The sequence below is a fragment of the Carassius carassius genome, chromosome 29 (assembly GCF_963082965.1).
Source record: "Carassius carassius chromosome 29, fCarCar2.1, whole genome shotgun sequence".
NCBI classification, from domain to species: domain Eukaryota; kingdom Metazoa; phylum Chordata; class Actinopteri; order Cypriniformes; family Cyprinidae; genus Carassius; species Carassius carassius.
In genome coordinates this window covers 27652139-27667550 of record NC_081783.1, presented here as the reverse complement: position 1 = coordinate 27667550, position 15412 = coordinate 27652139, and the positions used below count along the sequence as shown (strand labels likewise).

Below are 15412 nucleotides of genomic sequence, written 5' to 3'. Positions count from 1 at the left end.
ATGCATCCTCACATAAGTTAAATCATGTGTCACATCATACAGTAATGAGTCAATAAACTGCTCATTGTGTTGTCAAACAAAATCCATTTTCCACAGTCTCCTAAATATCCAATCACAGAATTAAGGAAAAAGTCATTTTCTCGCAGCTTTAAACTACCGGACACAACTTTGAGCAGCTGTAATCATTGTTGTGTTCGAGCCTTATTGCTGGCTGACAAAAGCATCTTTAATATACACCAGCTATCATGTCATACAATTATTTTCATGTCAATTAACCAATTCTCCCTCATTTTGATTACTCCATGACAAAAACAAAGAAACATAACTATCTAATTACTGCAACTGGAAGCATTTACCATTTAAAGTCATAGTATCTGAACTGCTGATGAGTGTTGCTTTCATCAACGAAAACTGACAAAATATCGTCGTCAATGAACCTTTATCACGTGATGAAAACAAGACGAGACGTAAATGCTGGTCATGTGACAATGACTATAATTAAATGTATAATGCAATATTGTTGATGAATTAAAACAAGACTAAATGTGGTTTACAAAATAAAAACTATGCTAAAATATCTCTTCATTTTCGTTGAACAAAACGAGACAAAACGAATTGTTATAACGTTATTTAGTCTCGTTTAGTCACATTATTATCATTATTTTGCAGTATTTCTGTTTCCTGTGTCTCACTTCAAGGCCTGCATCAGGTCAATTGTGGAGGTATTCTTGAGTCTAAAAACAACACTACTGCTGACTAAAATAAAGACCATTGCGTTAATAATGAAATGAGAAACACTAAGAATGAGAATGAGTGTGCTAACTGTCATAAAAACACAAAGCCTAAAATCGGCTTTCTTACACCAAACAGATTTTATTACATGCTTGAGCTACTACTGTGACAGAGATGACTTTCTTTTTCTTTCAAACTTTGTAAAAACTGAAGCAGAGTGTGTTCTCGTGTTAATTTTATCATCCTGTGTTAAATGTCCTATTTTGTTTTTATCATATTTAGTTTGATTTGGTCATAGTTTGTGTTTATTAGTTGTCTTGCCTTTGTCTAGTCTTAGTCCTGGAAAAAGTTACAAAGACTTTTCACCACAGTTTATTTGACAGAAATGAACAGTAGAGTGCTGCAACAGCAGTGTTATAGAGAGTATTCCTTAATTACCTGAGATTCACACATAGTTTCGGGCCTGTACCCCGGAACAGCTCTGGGAGGTTCCTTCACCCAGGCTTTACTGGGAATCTTTGCTTTTCCCATCAGGTTTAAAGGGATGCTGTTTTCTGGGATGACATTCAGCAGAAGGGTCGACACCACCTTGAAGAGACAGCAGAAACATGGTATTTATACAAGTCCAAATGTGACCCTGGACCACAAAACCAGTCTTAAGTTTCAGATGTATACATCATATGAAAGCCAACTAAATAAGCTTTCCATTGATGTTTCGTTTGTTACGAAGACAATATTTGACCGAGATACAACTATTTGAAAATCTGGAATCTGATGGTGCAAAAACAGATTGAGAAAAATCGCCTTTAAAGTTGTCCAGATGAAGTTCTTAGCAATGCATATTACTAATGAAAAATAAAGTTTTAATATGTTTACAGTAGGAAATGCACAAAATATCTTCGTGGAACTTAATATCCTAATGATTTTTGGCATAAAAAAAAATTAAATATTTTGACCCATCCATTGTATTTTTGGCTATTCCTACAAATATACCCCAGAGACTTAAAGGGTTAGTTCGTCCAATTTGCAAAATTATGTAATTAATAACTCACCCTCATGTCGTTCCAAACCCGTGAGACCTCCGTTTATCTTCAGAACACATTTTAAGATATTTTAGATTCAGTCCGAGAGCTCTCAGTCCCTCCATTGAAGTTGTGTGTACGGTCTACTGTCCATGTCCAGAAAGGTAAGAAAAACATCATCAAAGTAGTCCATGTGACATCAGAGGGTCAGTTAGAATTTTTGAAGCATCGAAAATACATTTTGGTCCAAAAATAGCAAAAGCTACGACTTTATTCAGCATTGTCTTCTCTTCCGTGTCTGTTGTGAGAGAGTTCAAAACAAAGCAGTTTGTGATCTCCGGTTCGCGAACGAATCATTCGATGTAACTGAATCTTCTTGAACCAGTTCACCAAATCAAACTGAATTGTTTGAAACGGTTCGCGTCTCCAATGAGCATTAATCCACAAATGACTTAAGCTGTTAACTTGTTTAATGTGGCTGACACTCCCTCTGAGTTCAAACAAACCAATATCCCGGAGTAATTAATTTACTCAAACAGTACACTGACTGAACTGCTGTGAAGAGAGAACCGAAAATGAACACCGAGCCGAGCCAGATAACGAACGAGCGATTGACTCGTTCACGAGTCAAGAACCGTTTCTGTCAGAGGTGTCCGTTTTGTGAACCGAGGAGCTGATGATACTGCGTATGTGTGATTCAATGTGAAGCAAACCGACACACAGAGCGTCTGAACTGAACTGATTCTTTTGGTGATTGATTCTGAACTGATTCTGTGCTAGTGTTATGAGCGCAGGTAAACCGAAGGCTTGAATCAAGGGCAATCATTGCAAATGATGGCATTACGTCGAGCGCAAAAGAACCGGTGAACCGTTTTCTTCAACCGGTTTATTGAAATCGAACTGTCCGAAAGAACTACTGGTGACCCGAAAACTGATGCAACTGGTTCTTTACTCGTGAACGAGTCAATCGCTCGTTCGTTATCTGGCTCGGCTCGGTGTTCATCTTCAGTTCTCTCTTCACAGCAGTTCAGTCAGTGTACTGTTTGAGTGAATGAATTACTCCGGGATATTGGTTTGTTTGAACTCAGAGGGAGTGTCAGACATGTTATAAAGTTAACAGCTTAAGTCATTTGTGGATTAATGCGTATTAGAGACGCGAACCGTTTCAAATGATTCAGTTCGATTTGGTGAACTGAATGATTCGTTCGCGAACCGGAGATCACAAACTGCTTTGTTTTGAACTCTCTCACAACAGACACGGAAGAGAAGACAATGCTGAATAAAGTCGTAGTTTTTGCTATTTTTGGACCAAAATGTATTTTCGAAGCTTCAAAAAATTCTAACTGACCCTCTGATGTCACATGGACTACTTTGAAGATGTTTTTCTTACCTTTCTGGAAATGGACAGTAGACCGTACACACAGCTTCAATGGAGGGACTGAGAGCTCTCGGACTAAATCTAAAATATGTTAAACTGTGTTCTGAAGATGAACGGAGGTCTCACGGGTTTGGAACGACATGAGGGTGAGTTATTAATGACATAATTTAGATTTTTGGGTGAACTAACACTTTAAGACTGCTATTGTGCTCCAGGGTCACAAATATCACCTTTTTTTTAGTTTTTTGAAAAGTATCTGTAAGAGTGGTGACTTAAAGCATCTGACGCCTAATATGTATGACAAATCAAATCACAGCCTCATGAGAAGTACCTGCTTCCCTGTCCAGAGAGGAACAGGTTTAAGGAGCGCAGGAGGCAGCAGCTTCACTCTGCCCATCTTATCCGTCAGGCCTCTGTAGACCAGCGCTGTGTACTGATCCCGTGTGAAAAAACATCCACGGATGGTCATGCTGGCGCCAGACACCATGTGGTCCTGAATCAGGCCGGCCAATGGCTTCCCATCCTACAGAAGGTGCAGAGACCAGAGAAGAGAAGTTTTCCAAAAATGGCAGACAATTCACATTTAAGTCGTTTCAATTCTCTGGACGAAGACTCACTTTAGGCACCAAGTACTGCTGGTCTGTGCTCACTAGTGTGTAGGCTTCGGCTCTGCCCAGCTCACTCTGAGGGAAGTGAGCGTTCATCTCGTCACCGTCAAAGTCAGCGTTGTAGGCCTTACAGTTGGCGTAATGTAATCGGAGTACCTTCTCTCCGGGCAGGATGCGAGCACAGTGGGCCTGAATCGAGGGTCTGTGGAGAGTGGGCTGACGGTTTAACAGCAGCACATCCCCATTCTTGATGTGCCGGTTTACCTAAGAGAGAGAATTAAATGTCAAAGCACTGGATCATCAAATAATATAAAATGAAGAACCGCTTCTCAATATCATTAACTCGTCGTTATCTTTAGGTCACGTCCCAAAACCCTTCAAGCTGGCGGTTATCAAGCCTCTTATTAAGAAACCAAAACTAGATCCTAGTGTACTGGCAAATTATAGGCCTATTTCAAATCTTCCATTTATGTCTAAAATTTTAGAAAAAGTTGTGTCTATTCAATTGAGCACCTTCCTGCATAAAAATGATCTGTATGAAGAATTTCAGTCAGGTTTTAGGCCCCACCATAGCACAGAAACTGCACTTGTTAAAATTACAAATGACCTGCTTCTTGCGTCAGATCAAGGCTGCATCTCATTTCTAGTCTTACTTGATCTTAGTGCTGCATTCGACACCATAGATCATGACATACTCATAGATCGATTACAAAACTATACAGGTATTCAAGGGCAGGCTCTAAGATGGTTTAGATCCTACCTGTCCGATCGCTACCATTTTGTTTACTTAAATGGGGTGTCATCTCATTTATCATCAGTAAAATATGGAGTGCCACAAGGATCAGTCCTAGGTCCCCTTCTATTTTCAATATACATGTTGCCCCTTGGTAATATTATTAGAAAATACGGAATTAGCTTCCACTGTTATGCTGATGATACTCAGCTATATATCTCAACGAGACCAGATGAAACTTCCCAATTATCTAAGCTAACAGAGTGTGTTAAAAATGTAAAATATTGGATGACAAATAATTTTCTCCAATTAAATTCGGATAAGACAGAGATATTAATTATTGGACCAAAAAACACCACACAGAATCTTGTAGATTACAATCTGCAACTACACGGATGTACTGTTACTTCCTCTACAGTCAGAAATCTGGGTGTTATATTGGACAGCAATTTGTCTTTTGAAAATCACATTTCCAATGTTACAAAAACTGCATTCTTCCATCTTAGAAACATTGCCAAGCTACGAAACATGTTATCTGTTTCTGATGCAGAAAAGCTAGTTCATGCTTTCATGACCTCTAGACTGGACTATTGTAATGGACTTCTAGGTGGATGTCCTGCTTCGTCAATAAACATGCTACAGGTCGTCCAAAATGCAGCAGCTAGAGTCCTTACCAGGTCAAGAAAATATGATCATATTACCCCAATTTTACAGTCTCTGCACTGGCTACCTATTAAGTTCCGTATCAGTTACAAATTATCATTACCTACCTATAAGGCCCTAAATGGTTTAGCTCCTGCGTACCTAACTAGCCTTCTACCACGCTACAACCCATCACGCTCCCTAAGGTCACAAAACGCTGGACTTTTGGTAGTTCCTAGGATAGCAAAGTCCACTAAAGGAGGTAGAGCTTTTTCACATTTGGCTCCCAAACTCTGGAATAGCCTTCCTGATAATGTTCGAATAATGTATCTCTTAAATTGTGAGTGTAGTTGCATCTGCATTTTTATTCTTTAGCTTGGGTTAAACTAATTTTACTTTGTTGGATCAGCAGCTATGCTAATGATGTCTCTATTTTGTTTCTATGTTTGTAACTAGGATTTACACAAGCTCCAGTCTGGATCCAGAAGACCTGAGAAGAGATGATGCTGACCCTCAGAGGACCCCAGATGATCCTAACCTTGAATCAACAAACAGAACTAACAATTATTGCTACATGTGTGACTGCATCATATAATTACTATTAATTAATAATATTGATAGTTCATCATCTAGCTGACTACGTCTTGTATTATTATTATTATTTTTATTTTTCTAAAATCCTGTCAAACGTGCACAAACTACTAGCTACTACTAAATATTGTAGAAACATAATTTTCTATAAAGTTGCTTTGTAACGATTTGTATTGTCTTTCGCTATAGATAATCAATATCACACGAAGGGTGTGCTTTTTTCCCGCATATCAGCATGCTTTCAAATGTGATGTTAGTATTGTGTGTTTAGACACAAATATTGTCCATACTGTGTTTTTCACTAACAAAAAGAGTTTCAAGTGAAGCCACAGCAGGACTGTAGTCCATCTTCAAGGAACACACATCATCTCATTCCTGAATCAGTCATCATTTTAAACAAATCAATCACTCGGGTAAATAACTGAGTCAATAGCCGCGTTTCCACTGTCAGGCTTAAAGCGGGCTTGCTAGTGCGTGCCAGGGCCAGTCGCGTTTCCACTGTCACTTCCGGGGCTTGATCGTGCCTCGTCGGGGCTTCCTCGGGGCCAACGGCCAGGGTTTTTTGGCCTGATGAAAACCTTGGGCCAAAGCGGGCCAGCTGGGGCTAGAGGAGTGCTTATGAACAAAGGTGGAGTTTCTCTGGAGAGCGTCACTGCGGATCATTTCAGAAAGATAACAACTTTAACACCTGCAGTATTAAAGACTTTTTAAAACAAGTTGATATCAAAACTCACTCTTAGTCAGCAGCGAGTGTTTGAAATAACTTGATCCGATGTGGATTATAATCACTTAACAAGGCAGAAATATTTATAAGCGATGTATAAGCGATGTAAAAGACATAGTAAACATGGTAAATGCAACCACTTGGAGAAATCAGACGTCAGCTTCTTATTCTGTATCACAATTGTGTATTTATTAAGTAACATTTTATCTGTCGTCTCGTCTCGAGAGTTTAGCTCCACGTAGCATATCATCAAAATATAATAATGATTTTTGTTCGGGAGCTTTTATAAAAACAGAGAGTCAGCGCTGCGGATCATTTCAGAGAGATAACAGCTATAACACCAGCATTAAACACTTTTTTTAAACAAGTTGATATCAAAACTCACTTTCAGTCAGCAGCGAGTGTTTGCAATAACTTTATCTGATGTGGATTATAATCACTAAACAAGGCAGAAATATTTATAAGCGATGCAAAGTCTGTGCACGCTAGGCATTAACATTACCATAGTAAACATGGTAAATATGACCGCTTGAAGAAATCAGAAGTCAGTTTCTTTTTCTCTATCACAATCGTTTATTTATTTAGTAACATATAATCTTTCATAAGTCTCGTCTCGAGAGTTTAGCTCCACGTAGCTTATCATAAAAATATAATAATGTTTTTTGTTCGGGAGCTTTTATAAAAACAGAGATATTATCATTCATTCTAAATGTGACGTATAGGCTACTGTGGCTACAAATAAACAGAGACAGACTCGACTGAATAAGCAGGCTATTTTCATAAGCGTTAAAAATAAATAAATAAATTAGAAATAAATGTATTTCTGTTTGATTAATTCTGAGTCCTGATAAATTAATTAATTATGCTCAATGTATCACTTATTCTATAGTAAAACATCGATGCTTTTGAATTTGAATATATAACAACGCATGCAAACAAACGGCCGCTTTTATCATGTTTTGTGATCGCGCATGTTCCAGTGACTTATTTCTTAGTTTTCTGATAACTTCTCTTTGGTGGTGAAATGATGAGGTTTCGTGGCCGAGGGGCGTGTTTTAGTGACTCGCAGCTACTGCCCCCACCCCGGCCCGCTTTAAGCCCTGGCTCGCACTGGCCCCACAGTGGAAATGCGGCTACTGACACCTACTGAAAGGATGTTTTTAGTTTCAGATTTAAGGTTTAATTTAATTAAATATCACTCTATATTTCAATATTCAAAATATTATTTTTTAACACTTAACTCTCATTGCATTGTAACTGAAGTGTAAAAACATTTAAATGCTGCTTTATTTGCAGGTTTGGTACCACTTGTTGTTTTCATTTTATTTGTAACAGACTATAGTGTCTGTTTATTCTAAATGCATTTTGATTGAATGTCACATGCACAACATATAATTAGGGTTGTGACGATATACCGGTATGACGATATACTGTGATGTAAACATGTACGATTATCATACCATGTACATTTGCTTATCTACAGTATTGAGAGAAAATAACAGACACAGAATCTCACCTGCGCTTGGGCAACAACTTTCCACCTAATTGTTCTCTAGCTCCACCCACACGTACAGCGACAGAGACAACATCAGAGACAGATTATCTCTAATCTCTATCCCACGTCAAATAGGAGTTAAAATTGGCACTAGAATGGGAATACATTTTATATAGAAAAGACGAATGCTTATTTGTCCTTGAAGGTAGACAGTTTGCTAAAACTGTGGTCGGAAAGCGGCTGCAAAATGAGGAAACTCATCGAACATGTTTACCTATTCAGAACAACATCATCCCGTGCAGAAACAGCTATGTCGCATTTATAATTTAAGGTTAATGCATTATGATTTCTGTGATGCGGAGTGAAGCACAGAATCCAGTCATGACAGTGAATTTACAGTAGCTAGCTGCTCTGCAGATGTCACATAAAATGTGCGATTTGATGGATTGATGAATATATAAAAAACAAAGCTTTTAAATAATGACAAAAGCACTGCTATATAAATATATAGACTAATCTGTTTGTTTTGCATGTCTCTCTGTGAATGAGCGGCGTTGTCATGTACTACATACTCAAGTATGCGCCAGCGTGGCTTAAAGTGGCAGGTTTAACAGAGCTGCGGTCTCACTATCTGAGGACCTGAACACAAACACTGAGAGCCTCACTGAGAGAACAATTAATAATCATTTCATCATTTTATTTGAGAAAACCACTGTCAAAAACAAATACATTCACACTCAAAGCTGTTCAATACAGCCCGTCCAAATAAAAGTCAGATTTTAAACTCGAAGAAATTGACAGAAATTACGATTGTACTATAATGTAACCTACTTCTAAAATAATAATAATAATTTACATAAACATTAGGGAATATAATTTTTCACCTCATTTTAATTTAGTAAATCTCTATTGTGCAACCCTTTGCGAAAGCATAAAAGAATAAAGCTTTTAAAACATTATACAACATAATTAACAACATTTTAAAACAGAATACAACATAATTTTGTATTCATTCTCATTACCACCATTTTTGATAGTATATTTGTATTAAATCATATAAGTACAGAATCCAGAAAAATTAAGTCAAACCAGAATTTATGAATTTGTATGAGTTATTAATGCTAAATATAAGTTATTAAACTAATAAATAATCAATGGTAAAATTTTCTTGTTTTTGATTAATGAAATTTGAATAAACACATGCTTTGATTGTAGGGCTGGGATAAACGATTATTTTTTAAACGATTAATCTAGCGATTATTTTTTCGATGCATCGATTAATCTAACGATTAATTTTTTCAGACCGATTCGACTTCGATTATCTCCCCATTAATTGACTACTAACAATTTATACATGTTGATTTACATATCTGAATGAAAAAAAAACATGAATTCCTTAACATTGCAATATATGTTTATTGCTCTTAAAATTACAAAATAAAAGACTGACTAAGAATGCATTACTTTGCAATTGTATAGAGCATAGCATTCAATAAAACCTTGAAGCCTTGAAAACACATAGCTTACTGAAACAAGCTTACTGAACACATAGGGCCTAGCTTACTGAAAAAAAGTTCTTCTTTCAGATGAAAATAACAACAACTTGATGTCTAGCATTCAATAAAAAAGTTCACCCAAATACTTGTTTAGAGCAATTGAAAGAATACAGTAACCAATGTAAACTTTAGGGCTTTAAGGTAATACAGAGAGTGCTTTTCCAAAAAATAAAAAATAAAAATTAACAGTGGGAGCCAGCAGCCTGTCATGGAGAAAAAAAAATCTCCGAATGCTCCACGTGAAACTTTGGCGTTCCGCCCTTTTTCTATCGTGTCTAATGATTTTGGTTAATATGCACGAGGGAGAGAGAGAGCGAGAGAGAGAGAGAGAGAGAGAGAGACAGCGCTCGTGTAGTTTGAAGACTGTGAGTGCGCGAGCGTGCGTGAAACTTTGGTTTCGCCCTTTTTCTATCGTGTTTAATGATTTTCATTAATATGCACGAGGGAGAGAGAGAGCAAGAAGCGCTCGTGTTGTTTGAAGACTGTGAGTGCGCGCGCACAGCCGGGGCTCTCTCTCGTACGCACCCTGTCATGCGCAACACAGTCATTCTATTCTACATCACTCACCGATCAAATAAGGCTTTGACAGCCGCCAAAAAAAAGATCAATGCAGAAAAACCCCTGGATTGGTTATATAACGTTGGACAGAATGTTGATCCGGCCATCGCGTATATTCAGCGCACATAAGGTAAACGTTTTGCAAAAGTTTTTCAGAGAAATAAAAACAGGTCGACGAATCGATGCGCATATTTTGCGTCGACGTATTTTTTGCGTCGACGTCATCGATAACCTCGACGCGTTGTCCCAGCCCTAATTGATTGTTTAATACCGTATACCGTAAAACTGTATAAACGTGGTATTTTCTGAGACGATTAACATACCGCAAAAATCTCATACCGTTACAACCCTACATATAACATTACTCAATCTAGAATAATAGCAGTGTGTGTTTGACTCACAATCTTCATGGGTATCCTGTGCTGGCCTGTGCTGGGGGTCAGGAGCTGTTTGGCCACCGCTTCTCTCTGGGTCAGGTTGGTGCTGCTGAGGATGGTTCGGGACCCGTCTTCATTAATGACCATAGAGGCTCCAGGGTGGACGTTGGGTCCATTCAGCACGGCCTGCCGGAGCTCCTTCACGTTCCAGGGGGTCACCGGCTGGGGGTACGTCAACTTGGTAGCAAAAACCTAGACGTACCATATCAAATGACTTTCAAAACCCTGTACAATAGCTGCTAAACTAGATATTTCACTGCTAACAATGACAACAAATGAATGCTATTTTCATGCCTCTTGTATGACTCTGAACTCGCTCGCTCGCTCTCCATATTAAAAGACACTAACAACAGCTCCTGGACTTCAGTATGAAATAGACGGTGAACGCCATGTCCATGTATTTCTTTACTTGACAGATAGTTAAATTAAAAAATAAATAAAATTAAACAAATTTATGCATTTAGCAGATGCTTTTATCCAAAGCGACTGCATTCAGTGCATTCAGTGCAATGCAACAATTTTTACCTAACGTGTTCCCTGGGAATCGAACCCACAACCTTTTGCGCTGCTAACGTAATGCTCTACCACTGAGCCACAAAAGAAGTCAGCACAATCACCCAATCTGGGTATATTTTGCAATAAAGAGCAGCTGACCTTACATTATTTCTTTCGTCAAAAGTCAAATCCAATGTCTTACCATTGGTATTCCAATCTCATTGGTTCCGATGTACATATCAGGACAAATGACCGAGCGTGCAGCATAATCCACACGCTTTCCCATCATGTGCTTCCTGAACAAACCCTCTTTCTTCTCCAAGAGCTGAGAAACACATTCAAAAGAGACAAAGGCTTTACAAAAGACGTTATATGAGTTCCCATGTTTGTTAGTGCTTGATGGTTTCTGGTCTTGAGCTCCGTCACACACACTGACCTGACGGACACCTGGGAACTTCTCCGTCATCAGTTTGTCCATGTCGCTGTCAAACACGATGTTGACGTGACTCTGCAGGTGGATCCACATGTTATAGAGCTTGTCTGTGAGAGTCAGGCCTTGGATGACCGTTAAGAAGCTCTGATCTATCTGACCGATCTCCGTGGATTCGCTGGACTGAAGAAATGACAGGTCATCAACACACATGGCACTTCTCATCAGAAAAGAGCTGCAAACAGTTGGATTGCCTTCTGATTTAACTAACATACACATACAACTGCTGAAATGAAATCAACAAAACGCAATACTTCTACCAAATTTACTGAAAATGATTTATGTAAATGAACAATGTACTTCTTCAAATTCACATGATTTTATGAATTTCCCGTAAAAACGGAAACATTCAATAACATGCATACTTGAGGAAACAACATCTTTTGCACCGTCTACAACATGTGGAAACAAAGTCAAACTGTCTTAGTTTTTATAAATTGGTTTGCGTTGACTCTTTTTGTCATTTAACCTTGCTAACAAAGTTATTGACAGAAAAACATATTTTTTTTTTACTATCATTTACTGAATTTTTTAATAAATCATCATTTAGTCCCAAATGACCTAGCCCCGCCCCCTACTCAGTAACAGCTCAATTTGGGTACATTTGCAATTCTGTTGTTACCCATTCTTTCTTTTCTGTTTATATTTTAATAAGCTCTATATTTAATTCAAATCTGTGCCAAATTAATAGAGTGCAACCATTCTATAAAACAGCATTTAAAACAGCTCATATAATATTTAGTTAAAAAGTTAGCATATTAGTGTATTTAGTTTGTTGACATCAATTCTCCAAACCTGCTCCATCTCTGTCTGTGTGTCTTCAGTAGCGCTGGTCTTCTCAGCAGCGATCAGTGCCAGCAGTTTCTGGATCATGAAATTATCCTTTAACACGGCCTGCAGGTTCACAGTCTGTCCGTTGGTGAACATCTGGTCTCCCAAACGGTTAACAGGTCTGTACCTATAAAACATCAAACACAAATCAGTCAAAAATCTCTACAATCATCTCCAACAGTGATGTCCGACAGGTTGTGGTGTCCAGGACATTACACATACAGTGATCAAATTACCTGCATGGAGGAACCACAAGCATCTCCAAAAAGAAAACTTCAGGACTGAAGCCTTTCTCTGAATTATTCATGTCAAACCCTGCGAACAGATGCTTCAGGAAGAAACCTAGAGAAGACACATTCCAAAACCTTTCAGTTTGCATTACGACTCCTAGAAAGAAAATGGGAATTACACTCAACCCATCTTACCTTCTTTCTCCCAGAGTTTGATGACGTGTTCTCGCGCCAGACTCGGAGTCAAGAATCCACGCTTGGTAATCGGTGAATCATCTGGAAGGAAACACAAATACTGTATACTCACAAACCAGATACAGGATTACATTAGTAGGGAATCTTACTTTCATAGACTACATACATTTGAAATATTTTTTAATTATTCAGAAGTTTTTATAATATAATATGTCTACTGTTATGAAATTCTTTTTTCATGCATTATCATTACATTCAAGTCCTTGTCAGATAAGAATTCAACGATATAGCGCTATTTTACATTATTTTCTGCGTTATATTCAGTTCATCACATGCACTGATGTTCTTGAAGAGATAGATTGATACAGTAATGGTGGTTTCATGATCACTAAACAGAAAACTACAGTCTTATTTAAATTATCATGCTCTCCGCTATCAATTGCTTGTTTGAGTGATGTGCTCATGCATTTGGTGAAGCTCAAAAGAACTAAAGCGGAATCCTAATGTTTTGATGGCTGACTACAGAAGCATACGAATGACATGTAAACTCACCGTCCTTCTCTGTGCTTGCTGCGGATGATCCATGTGTGACAATGAGTTTGCTGTTGTGTTCTCTGCGCACAGTCACTCTACTGGCTCTGAAACACACACAGACACATTCTCATGGCAGAACGTATGTTTGATTCACTTAACAATGAGAGAAGACCGAAGAAGTTGAGCTCACCTGCAATTCGGACATTTCCTCGGGCCCATGTATACCCTCCAGAAACTGTTAATGAGACTGGACTTTTTCTCACAGATATGTTTGATCTGAAATCAAAGTTAATGTATAAAATGCAGCTATAAAGAGCCAATGATACTACTAAAGGAAAAGAGAGATGTGTGGGTTTCAGACTCACCGGGGCAGAGTGCTGGTTGTCCTCATTGGCTTTCAGAATGGGTGTGATGAACGCCTCCAGAGCTTCTTGGATTTCTATTCCAGACGGCTGAGCATTGACCTCCACCAACTGAGAGAGGACCACGACAACACAATATATAAGCCCTTCAGTCCAATGAATGATGCTGCAGCTTCTCTCTACAAGATACCTTGCTTTGACCTTAATGACAAGCTCGTCAATATTTCCTGACCTGATTGAGAACGTTCTCAAGTTCGTACACCTCCTTCATCGCACCCACGTCCAGGAGCTTCAGCTGGCCCAGCAGCAAATGAACAGCCGTTCTGGGACACTTCAACATGTGGCATCCCAGGCATGAACCCCGGATGAGCAAATATAATTTCTGTAAAGACATTGACGTTAGGGGTTACACAATATATATATATGTGCGTTTGTGTGTGTGTATATACAGTGGTGGCCAAAATGACTAGTACACTAGTATTTTCACCATCTTAATGTGTCAGTAGGAAATATGAGTTTACATTTTCAAACATTCATTTGGCCATGCATTGTAATAATCCAGAGATTGCAGCACCTCGCAGCAGCCAGTGCTCCACACAGAGATCTGATCTCATCATCATCAGTCTGTCTGGAATAACATCAAGAAACAGAACAAACTGAAACAGACTAAACCCAGAAGAACTGTGACAGTGTCACCAAGATACTTCAAGAAACCTACCTGCAAAGCTCCCTGAAAAACAATGCCCAAGTGCACCGAAGGCAAACGCAGCTTTAAACACATAGGGTTGTCACACCAAATGTGGATTTCATTTAGTTAATACAAGTTAATTGTTAATTATTTTACAGCATTTTTACACAAGTGCTTAAAACCTTTAACAATAATGTAGCTTTGCAGGTAGGTCTCTTGCAGCATCTTGGAGACATTGCCACAGTTCTTCTGGATTGAGTCTGTCTCAGTTTGTTCTTGTTTCTTCATGTCAATATATATATATATATAAATGCATGCATTCCTACCAAAACAAAATAAACTAGAATGACAGACCCCATAAACCCACATCATAACTGCATGAGACCTGCAAAGGAGCACATTGACACTTACATCAAAAAACATAGGGTTGTAGACGGGAAGGGGCAGATCTACGTGACCAAAGTGTCCAGGACAGCTGGTGAAGTCCTGCATGCAGGTGGAGCAGATCTCCTTGTTATCAGCTGGGCCCAGAGCCAGGTCATACAGCCCGTTAGCCGCGGCATTGCCCACATTATCCAGCAGCTGTGAGTTAGTGATGCTTTTCACACTCAGCTTCCTGTGACACAGATAACACGGGGAAGATGTCAGAAGGTCTACAAAACTATGTTTGCATTTCACTGCTTATAACTTACCCGCTTTTAGTATGACAGCATATGGGCCATGTTGTCATAAAGTTCAGCGTAAGTTAAATAAACTGTATGTTTTTAATAGATATTAACCATGGGTGAGCTCCGGCTAGTTCTTAAGCTGTGTTGGGTGTGTGTTGTGCAAGTGTATTATTACCTTATTTCATCGGCGGAGAACAAGCCAAACGTCATGCCCTCTAATCGCCTCCATGGTGTTTCTTTTGAAAACAGCATTTTCCTAATATTAAATACATAAATTAGAAACGAAAACTCTCTGTATTCCCCACGTGCGTCATGTGAAGATGTAACACGTGGGAACGTGTACTGAGCGATCGGACGAAACCAAATAACAAGCACAGGTACATTAGACTGGAATATGTTCAAAAGCGAGAGAAGTAAAGTTAGAGACATTGAGATTTGAAACA

The 15412-nt window shown here is 38.7% G+C and overlaps 1 protein-coding gene across 1 annotated transcript in view; it reads right to left on the bottom strand.

Moving 5' to 3' along the window:
* polr1a (RNA polymerase I subunit A) overlaps nucleotides 1-15314 on the bottom strand; it is a 30408-nt gene extending 15094 nt beyond the window's left edge. Inside the window, exons 1-15 of the mRNA XM_059516491.1 lie at nucleotides 15145-15314; nucleotides 14713-14917; nucleotides 13846-13995; nucleotides 13617-13724; nucleotides 13442-13527; nucleotides 13270-13355; nucleotides 12718-12798; nucleotides 12529-12634; nucleotides 12257-12419; nucleotides 11408-11584; nucleotides 11174-11296; nucleotides 10441-10668; nucleotides 3750-4004; nucleotides 3464-3655; nucleotides 1171-1320 (exon numbers count right to left, since the gene is read on the bottom strand). Coding sequence (XP_059372474.1) covers nucleotides 1171-1320; nucleotides 3464-3655; nucleotides 3750-4004; nucleotides 10441-10668; nucleotides 11174-11296; nucleotides 11408-11584; nucleotides 12257-12419; nucleotides 12529-12634; nucleotides 12718-12798; nucleotides 13270-13355; nucleotides 13442-13527; nucleotides 13617-13724; nucleotides 13846-13995; nucleotides 14713-14917; nucleotides 15145-15221 — 2187 coding nt within the window. The 5' untranslated portion in view covers nucleotides 15222-15314. The remainder of the gene's footprint in view (nucleotides 1-1170; nucleotides 1321-3463; nucleotides 3656-3749; nucleotides 4005-10440; nucleotides 10669-11173; nucleotides 11297-11407; nucleotides 11585-12256; nucleotides 12420-12528; nucleotides 12635-12717; nucleotides 12799-13269; nucleotides 13356-13441; nucleotides 13528-13616; nucleotides 13725-13845; nucleotides 13996-14712; nucleotides 14918-15144) is intronic.
* Between the last annotated feature and the right edge of the window lie 98 nt (nucleotides 15315-15412).